This window comes from Caloenas nicobarica, unplaced genomic scaffold (genome assembly GCF_036013445.1).
Source record: "Caloenas nicobarica isolate bCalNic1 unplaced genomic scaffold, bCalNic1.hap1 Scaffold_86, whole genome shotgun sequence".
NCBI classification, from domain to species: domain Eukaryota; kingdom Metazoa; phylum Chordata; class Aves; order Columbiformes; family Columbidae; genus Caloenas; species Caloenas nicobarica.
In genome coordinates this window covers 392601-402503 of record NW_027017719.1, presented here as the reverse complement: position 1 = coordinate 402503, position 9903 = coordinate 392601, and the positions used below count along the sequence as shown (strand labels likewise).

Below are 9903 nucleotides of genomic sequence, written 5' to 3'. Positions count from 1 at the left end.
CTTGGGACCCACCCCCAATATTGGGGACCCCCCAAAATCCCCCCTTGGGACCCACATTGGGAACCCCCCAGGACCCACATTGGGGACCCCCCTAAATCATCCTGGGACCCCCCCCCCCCCCCCAGAGCTCCCATTTCCGTCGTGACCCCAAAAATCAACACGCAAGAGCCGCTCGATTCCCGCACCGCGTGATTGACACCTGTCACTCAACAGGAAGACACCCCCACCACCCCAAACCCGGGGGAAGGGGCGGGGCCAAGACCGGGGCGAAGTCAAAGGGTGGGTGGGGTCAAAGGCTGGGCGGAGCCGGGGGGGAGTGGGCGGGGCTACAGCTCAGGGAAGGGGATTAAGGGAGGGGGCGTGGCCTGGGGGCTGGCAGGCGGGGTCGGGGGAGAGTGGGCGGGGTCGGAGGGGGCGTGGTCACGGGAAGGGGGCGTGGTCACAGGAGGGGCGGCCAGTCCTACGGCATGATGTCCGTCAGCTCCGGGGGCTGGAAAACGGGTCGATGCGCAGCCCCTCGAACTCCTCTGGGGGGGCACACGGAGTCAGGGGGACTCCCCCGTACATGCCCAGACCCACACGGAGCCCCCCAGACCCTGAAATAGTCAATGGGGTCCCCCCAAAACAGCCCCTCAAACGTCTCTAGGGGGAGGAAATGGGGGTCAGGGGACCCCCCAATAAACCCCCAGACCCACAGAGACCCCCGGACCTACATATAACCCCCCAGACCGCGAAATAATCAATGGGAACCCCCGAAATAATCAGTGGGGACCCTGAAATAGTCAATGGGGACCCCCCAAAACAGCCCCTCGAACGTCTCTAGGGGGAGGAAATGGGGGTCAGGGGACCCCCCAATACACCCACAGACCCACATATAATCCCCCCGGACCCATATAGACCCCCCCAGACCCTGAAATAATCAATGGGGACCCCCCCCAAACAGCTCCTCGAACGCTTTTGGGGGGAGGAAATGGGGGTCAGGGGACCCCCCAATACACCTCCAGACCCACATGTACCCCCTGGGACCCCAATAAACCCCCCTAGACCCACATACACCCCCTGGGACCCCCCCAAAAATCCCCAGGGGACCCCAAAATAACCAATGGGGACCCCAAAATGTCCCCCCCCATCATCTATGGGGCAGCCCCACATCTCTGGGTCAGACCCACATGTTCCCCACTGGGATGCCCCTTGGGGATCCCAAAATCGAGCACGTGTGGGGCGGACCCACCACTGCCCCGCAGCGCCAGCCCCACGGTGGCGGGCGCCTGCGGTTGGGCCGTCTGGCTGGTGAAGCCGCACTCGCCCAAAGTCTTCGCGTCGTCCAGGAGCTGGTTGTCCTGTGGGGCAGACCCATAGAGACCCACAGAAACACATGACGGACCCATAGGGACCCATAGGGACCACAGAGACCACAGGGACCCATAGAGCCCCATAGAGCCCCATAGAGACCATAAAGACCCACAGAGCCCCATAGGGACCCATAGAGACCTGTAGAGCCCCATAGACACCATAGGGAACCAAAGGGACCCATAGAGCCCCATAGAGACCATAGAGCCCTATAGGGACCCATAGAGACCCATAGAGACCACAGAGACACATAGAGACCCATGGAGACTCATAGAGACCTACAGGGACCCATAGGGACCCACAGAGACCCATAGAGACCATAGAGACCCAGAGAGACCCATGGAGACCCATAGGGACCCAGAGAGAACCACAGAGACCCATAGACACCCATAGACACCCATAGAGACCCATAGAGACCATAGAGACCCATAGAGACCCAGAGAGACCCATGGGGACCCAGAGAGAGACAGAGAGACCCATAGAGACCCATGGAGACCCATGGAGACCCATAGGGACCCAGAGAGACCCATGGGGACCCAGAGAGAGACAGAGAGACCCAGAGAGACCCATGGAGACCCATAGGGACCCAGAGAGAACCACAGAGACCCATAGACACCCATAGACACCCATAGAGACCCATAGAGACCATAGAGACCCATAGAGACCCAGAGAGACCCATGGGGACCCAGAGAGAGGCAGAGAGACCCATAGAGACCCATGGAGACCCATGGAGACCCATAGGGACCCAGAGAGAACCACAGAGACCCATAGACACCCATGGAGACCCATAGAGACAAAGAGAGACCCATAGAGACCCATGGAGACCCATGGAGACCCATAGAGACCCATGGAGACCCATGGAGACCCATAGGGACCCATAGAGAACCACAGAGACGCATAGAGACCCATGGAGACCCATAGAGACCCATAGACACCCATGGAGACCCATAGAGACCCATAGAGACCCAGAGAGACCCATGGGGAACCAGAGAGACCCAGAGAGACCCATAGAGACCCATGGAGACCCATAGGGACCCATAGAGACCCAGAGAGCCCCATAGAGACCCATGGAGACCCATAGGGACCCACAGAGAACCACAGAGACCCATAGACACCCATGGAGACCCATAAAGACCCATAGAGACCATAGAGACCCAGAGAGACCCATGGGGACCCAGAGAGACCCAGAGAGACCCATAGAGACCCATGGAGACCCATTGAGACCCATAGGGACCCATACAGAACCACAGAGACCCATAGACACACATGGAGACCCATAGAGACCCATAGAGACCATAGAGACCCAGAGAGACCCAGAGAGAGCCATGGGGACCCAGAGAGACCCAGAGAGACCCATAGAGACCCATGGAGACCCATGGAGACCCATAGGGACCCATAGAGAACCACAGAGACCCATAGACACCCATGGAGACCCATAGAGACCCATAGAGACCCTTAGAGACCATAGAGACCCAGAGAGACCCATGGGGACCCAGACAGACCCAGGGAGAGCCATGGAGACCCATGGAGACCCATAGGGACCCATAGAGAACCACAGAGACCCATAGACACCCATGGAGACCCATAGAGACCCAGAGAGACACATGGAGACCCATGGAGACCCATAGGGACCCAGAGAGAACCACAGAGACCAACAGACACCCATGGAGACCCATAGAGACCTATAGAGAACCATAGAGACCATAGAGAACCATAGAGACCCAGAGAGACCCATAGGGACCCATAGAGACCCACAGAGACCCATAGACACCCATGGAGACACATAGAGACCCATAGAGACCCAGAGAGACCCATGGGGACCCAGAGAGAGACAGAGAGACCCATAGAGACCCATGGAGACCCATGGAGAACCATAGGGACCCAGAGAGAACCACAGAGACCCATAGACACCCATGGAGACCCATAGAGACCCATAGAGACCATAGAGACCCAGAGAGACCCATGGGGACCCATAGAGACCCATAGAGACCCATAGACACCCATGGAGACCCATAGAGACTCAGAGAGACCCAAAGAGACCCATGGGGACCCAGAGAGACCCAGAGAGACCCATAGGGTGTCTGTGGTGATCTCTATGGTTTCTGTGGTCTCTATGGTGCTGTATCTCATCTCTATGGTCTCTATGGTCTCTATGGTCCCTATGGGTCTCTATGGTCTCTATGGTGATGTATCCGGTCTCTATGGTCTCTATGGTCTCTCTGGTCTCTATGGGTCTCTATGGTCTCTATGGTCTCTCTGGTCTCTAAGGGTCTCTATGGTATCTATGGTCTCTATGGTCTCTATGGTCCCTATGGGTCTCTATGGTCTCTGTGGTGATGTATCCGGTCTCTATGGTCTCTATGGTCTCTCTGGTCTCTATGGGTCTCTATGGTCTCTATGGTCTCTCTGGTCTCTATGGGTCTCTATGGTCTCTATGGTTTCTATGGTCCCTATGGGTCTTTATGGTCTCTATGGTGATGTATCCGATCTCTATGGTCTCTATGGTCTCTATGGACTGTATGGTCTCTATGGTCCCTATGAGTCTCTATGGTCTCTATGGTCTCTATGGTTTCTATGGTCTCTATGGTCTCTATGGGTCTCTATGGTCTCTATGGTCCCTATGGGTCTCTGTGGTCTCTATGGTGATGTATACAGTCTCTATGGTCTCTATGGTATCTCTAGTCCCTATGGGTCTCTATGGTCTCTATGGTGATGTATCTGATCTCTATGGTCTCTATGGGTCTCTGTAGTCTCTATGGTGATGTATCCGATCTCTATGGTCTCTATGGGTCTCTATGGTCTCTATGGTCTCTATGGTCCCTATGGGTCTCTATGGTCTCTATGGTGATGTATCCGATCTCTATGGTCTGTATGGTCACTATGGGTCTTTATGGTCTCTATGGGTCTTTATGGTCCCTATGGGTCTCTATGGTCTCTATGGTCTCTATGGGTTTCTATGGTCTCTATGGTCTCTATGGTCTCTATGGTGAATGAATCCGATCTCTATGGTCTCTATGGTCTCTATGGGTCTCTATGGTCTGTATGGTCCCTATGGGTCTCTATGGTCTCTATGGTGATGTATCGGCTCTCTATGGTCTCTATGGTCTCTATGTTCTCTATGGGTTTCTATGGTCTCTATGGTCTCTATGGTCTCTATGGTGATGAATCCGATCTCTATGGTCTCTATGGTCTCTATGGGTCTCTATGGTCTGTATGGTCCCTATGGGTCTCTATGGTCTCTATGGTGATGTATCCGCTCTCTGTGGTCTCTATGTTCTCTATGGTCTCTATGGTCTCTATGGTCTCTATGGTGATGTATCCGATCTCTATGGTCTCTATGGGTCTCTATGGTCCCTATGGGTCTCCGTGGTCTCTATGGTGATGTATACGGTCTCTATGGGTTTCTAAGGTCTCTATGGTCTCTATAGTCTCTATGGTGATGAATCCGATCTCTATGGTCTCTATGGTATCTATGGTCTCTATGGTTTCTATGGTCTCTATGGTGATGTATCCGATCTCTATGGTCTCTATGGGTCTCTATACTCTCTATGGTGATGTATCCCATCTCTATGTTCTCTATGGTCTCTATGGCCTCTATGGTCTCTATGGTCCCTATGGGTCTCTATGGTCTCTATGGTGATGTATCCGGTCTCTATGGTCTCTCTGGTCTCTATGGTCTCTATGGGTGTCTATGGTCTCTATGGTGAAGTATCCAATCTCTATGGTCTCTATGGTCCCTATGGGTCTCTGTGGTCTCTATGGTGATGTATCCGATCTCTATGGTCTCTATGGGTCTCTATGGTCTCTATGGGTCTCTATGGTCTCTATGGTCCCTATGGGTCTCTATGGTCTCTATGGTGATGTATCCGATCTCTATGGTCTGTATGGTCTCTATGGGTCTTCATGGTCTCTATGGGTCTTTATGGTCTCTATGGTCTCTATGGTCTGTATGGTTTCTATGGTCCCTATGGATCTCTATGGTCTCTATGGTGATCTATCCGGTCTCTATGGTCTCTATGGGTCTCTATGGTCTCTATGGTCCCTATGGGTCTCTATGGTCTCCATGGTGATGTATCCGATATCTATGGTCTTTATGGTCTCTATGGTCTCTATGGTGATGTATCCGATCTCTATGGTCTCTATGGGTCTCTATGGGTCTCTATGGTCTCTATGGTCCCTATGGGTTTCTATGGTCTCTATGGTGATGTATCCGATCTCTATGGTCTCTATGGTCTCTATGGGTCTCTATGGTCTCTATGGTCTCTATGGGTCTCTATGGGTCTCTATGGTCTCTATGGGTCTCTATGGTGATGTATTCGATCTCTATGGTCTCTATGGGTCTCTATGGTCTGTATGGTCCCTATGGGTCTCTATGGTCTCTATGGTGATGTATCCGATCTCTATGGTCTCTATGGTCTCTATGGGTCTCTATGGGTCTCTATGGTGATGTATTCGATCTCTATGGTCTCTATGGGTCTCTATGGTCTGTATGGTCCCTATGGGTCTCTATGGTCTCTATGGGTCTCTATGGTCTCTATGGGTCTCTATGGTGATGTATTCGATCTCTATGGTCTCTATGGTCTCTATGCGTCTCTATGCTCTGTATGGTCCCTATGGGTCTCTATGGTGATGTATCCGATTTCTATGGTCTCAATGGGTCTCTATGGTCCCTATGGGTATCTATGGGTCTCTATGGTCTCTATGGGTCTCTATGGTCTCTATGGGTCTCTATAGTCTCTATGGTGATGTATTCGATCTCTATGGTCTCTATGGGTATCTATGGTCTGTAAGGTCCCTATGGGTCTCTATGGTCTCTATGGTGATGTATCCGATCTCTATGGTCTCTATGGGTCTCTATGGTCCCTATGGGTCTCTATGGCCTCTATGGTGATGTATCCGACCTATATGGTCTCTATGGTCTCTATGGGTCTCTATGGTCTCTATGGTCTCAATGGGTCTCTATGGCCTGTATGGTCCCTATGGGTCTCTATGGTCTCTATGGTGATGTATCCGATCTCTATGGTCTCGATGGGTCTCTGTGGTCTCTGTGGGTCTCTATGGTCTCTATGGTGATGCATCCGATCTCTATGGTCTCTATGGGTCTCTATGGTCTCTATGGACTGTATGGTCTCTATGGTCCCTATCGGTCTCTATGGTCTCTATGGTGATGTATCCGATCTCCATGGCCTCTATGGTCTCTATGGGTCTCTATGGTCTCTATGGGTCTCTATGGTCTCTATGGTGATGTATCCCATCACTATGGTCTCTATGGTCTCTATGGTCTGTATGGTCCCTATGGGTCTCTGTGGTCTGTATGGTGATGTATCCGGTCTCTATGGTCTCTATGGGTTTCTATGGTCTCTATGGTCTCTATGGTCTCTATGGTGATGTATCCGATCTCTATGGTCTCTATGGTCTCTATGGGTCTCTATGGTCCCTATGGGTCTCTGTGGTCTCTATGGTGATGTATACGGTCTCTATGGGTTTCTAAGGTCTCTATGGTCTCTATAGTCTTTATGGTGATGAATCCGATCTCTATGGTCTCTATGGTATCTATGGTCTCTATGGTTTCTATGGTCTCTATGGTGATGTATCCGATCTCTATGGTCTCTATGCGTCTCTATACTCTCTATGGTGATGTATCCCATCTCTATGTTCTCTATGGTCTCTATGGCCTCTATGGTCTCTATGGTCACTATGGGTCTCTATGGTCTCTATGGTGATCTATCCGGTCTCTATGGTCTCTATGGTATCTATGGGTCTCTATGGTCTCTATGGTGAAGTATCCAATCTCTATGGTCTCTATGGTCCCTATGGGTCTCTGTGGTCTCTATGGTGATGTATCCGATCTCTATGGTCTCTATGGTTCTCTATGGTCTCTATGGGTCTCTATGGTCTCTATGGTCCCTATGGGTCTCTATGGTCTCTATGGTGATGTATCCGATCTCTATGTTCTCTATGGTCTCTATGGGTCTCTATGGTCTCTAAGGGTCTCTATGGTCTCTATGGGTCTCTATGGTCCCTATGGGTCTCTATGGTCTCTATGGTGATGTATCCGATCTCTATGGTCTCTATGGGTCCCTATGGTCTCTATGGTCTCTATGGTCCCTATGGGTCTCTATGGTGATGTATCCGATCTCTATGGTCTGTATGGTCTCTATGGGTCTTTATGGTCTCTATGGGTCTTTATGGTCTCTAGGGTCTCTATGGTCTGTATGGTCTCTATGGTCCCTATGGGTCTCTAGGGTCTCTATGGTGATGTATCCGATCTCTCTGGTCTCTATGGATCTCTATGGTCTCTATGGTCCCTATGGGTCTCTATGGTCTCTATGGTGATGTATCCGATCTCTATGGTCTCTATGGTCTCTATGGGTCTCTATGGTCTCTATGTGTCTCTATGGTCTCTCTGGGTCTCTATGGTCTCTATGTGTCTCTATGGTCTCTATGGTCTCTATGGGTCTCTATGGTCTCTATGGGTCTCTATGGTCTCTATGGGTCTCTATGGTCTCTATGGTCCCGATGGGTCTCTATCGTCTCTATGGTGATGTATCCGATCTCTATGGTCTCTATGGTCTCTATGGGTCTCTATGGTCTCTATGGTCTCTATGGTCTCTATGGTCTCTATGTGTCTCTATGGTCTCTATGGGTCTCTATGGTCTCTATGGGTCTCTATGGTGATGTATTCGATCTCTATGGTCTCTATGGTCTCTATGGGTCTCTATGGTCTCTATGGGTCTCTATGGTCTCTATGGTCCCTATGGGTCTCTATGGTCTCTATGGTGATGTATCCGATCTCTATGGTCTCTATGGTCTCTATGGGTCTCTATGGTCTCTATGGTCTCTCTGGGTCTCTATGGTCTCTATGGGTCTCTATGGTCTCTGTGGGTCTCTATGGGTCTCTGTAGTCTCTATGGTGATGTATTCGATCTCTATGGTCTCTATGGTCTCTATGGGTCTCTATGGTCTGTACGGTCCCTATGGGTCTCTATGGTCTCTATGGTGATGTATCCGATCTCTATGGTCTCTATGGGTCTCTATGGTCTGTAGGGTCCCTATGGGTCTCTATGGTATCTATGGTGATGTATCCGATCTCTCTGGTCTCTATGGGTCTCTATGGTCCCTATGGGTCTCTATGGTTTCTATGGTGATGTATCCGCTCTCTATGGTCTCTGTGTTCTCTATGGTCTCTATGGTCTCTATGGTCTCTATGGTGATGTATCCGATCTCTATGGTCTCTATGAGTCTCTGTGGTCCCTATGGGTCTCTGTGGTCTCTATGGTGATGTATACGGTCTCTATGGGTTTCTATGGTCTCTATGGTCTCTATAGAGTCTATGGTGATGAATCCGATCTCTATGGTCTCTATGGTATCTATGGTCTCTATGGTTTCTATGGTCTCTATGGTGATGTATCCGATCTCTATGGTCTCTATGGGTCTTTATACTCTCTATGGTGATGTATCCCATCTCTATGTTCTCTATGGTCTCTATGGCCTCTATGGTCTCTATGGTCCCTATGGGTCTCTGTGGTCTCTATGGTGAATGTATCCGGTTTCTATGGGTCTCTATGGTCTGTATGGTCTCTATGGGTCTCTATGGTCTCTATGGTGAAGTATCCAATCTCTATGGTCTCTATGGTCTCTATGGTCCCTATGGGTCTCTGTGGTCTGTATGGTGATGTATCCGATCTCTATGGTCTCTATGGTCTCTATGGGACTCTATGGGTCTCTATGGTGATGTATTCGATCTCTATGGTCTCTATGGTCTCTATGGGTCTCTATGGTCTGTATGGTCCCTATGGGTCTCTATGGTCTCTATGGTGATGTATCCGGTCTCTATGGGTTTCTATGGTCTCTATGGTCTAATGGTGATGAATCCTATCTCTATGGTCTCTATGGTCTCTATGGTCCCTATGGGTCTCTATGGTCTGTATGGTGATGTATCCGATCTCTATGGTCTCTATGGTCTCTATGGTCCCTATGGCTCTCTATGGTCTCTATGGTGACGTATCCGATCTCTATGGTCTGTATGGTCTCTATGGGTCTTTATGGTCTCTATGGGTCTTTATGGTCTCTATGGTCTCTATGGTCTGTATGGTCTCTATGGTCCCTATGGGTCTCTATGGTCTCTATGGTGATGTATCCGGTCTCTATGGTCTCTATGGGTCTCTATGGTCTGTATGGTCCCTATGGGTCTCTATGGTCTCTATGGTGATGTATCCGATCTCTATGGTCTCTATGGGTCTCTATGGCTTGTAGGGTCCCTATGGGTCTCTATGGTCTCTATGGTGATGTATCCATTCTATATGGTCTCTATGGGTCTCTATGGCTTGTATGGTCCCTATGGGTCTCTATGGTCTCTATGGTGATGTATCCGATCTCTATGGTCTCTATGGTCTCTATGGGTCTCTATGGGTCTCTATGGTGATGTATTCGATCTCTATGGTCTCTATGGGTCTCTATGGTCTGTATGGTCCCTATGGGTCTCTATGGTCTCTATGGTGATGTATCCGATCTCTATGGTCTCTATGGGTCTCTATGGTCTGTAGGGTCCCT

The 9903-nt window shown here is 50.2% G+C and overlaps 1 protein-coding gene across 1 annotated transcript in view; it reads right to left on the bottom strand.

Annotated features, from left to right (window-relative positions):
* Positions 1-326: 326 nt before the first annotated feature.
* The window catches only part of LOC136002960 (elongin-B-like), a 58268-nt gene continuing 48691 nt past the window's right edge, over positions 327-9903 (bottom strand). The window contains 4 exon segments of the mRNA XM_065658197.1: positions 327-372; positions 465-492; positions 495-527; positions 1232-1340. Of these exon segments, the coding sequence (XP_065514269.1) occupies positions 327-372; positions 465-492; positions 495-527; positions 1232-1340 (216 nt within the window).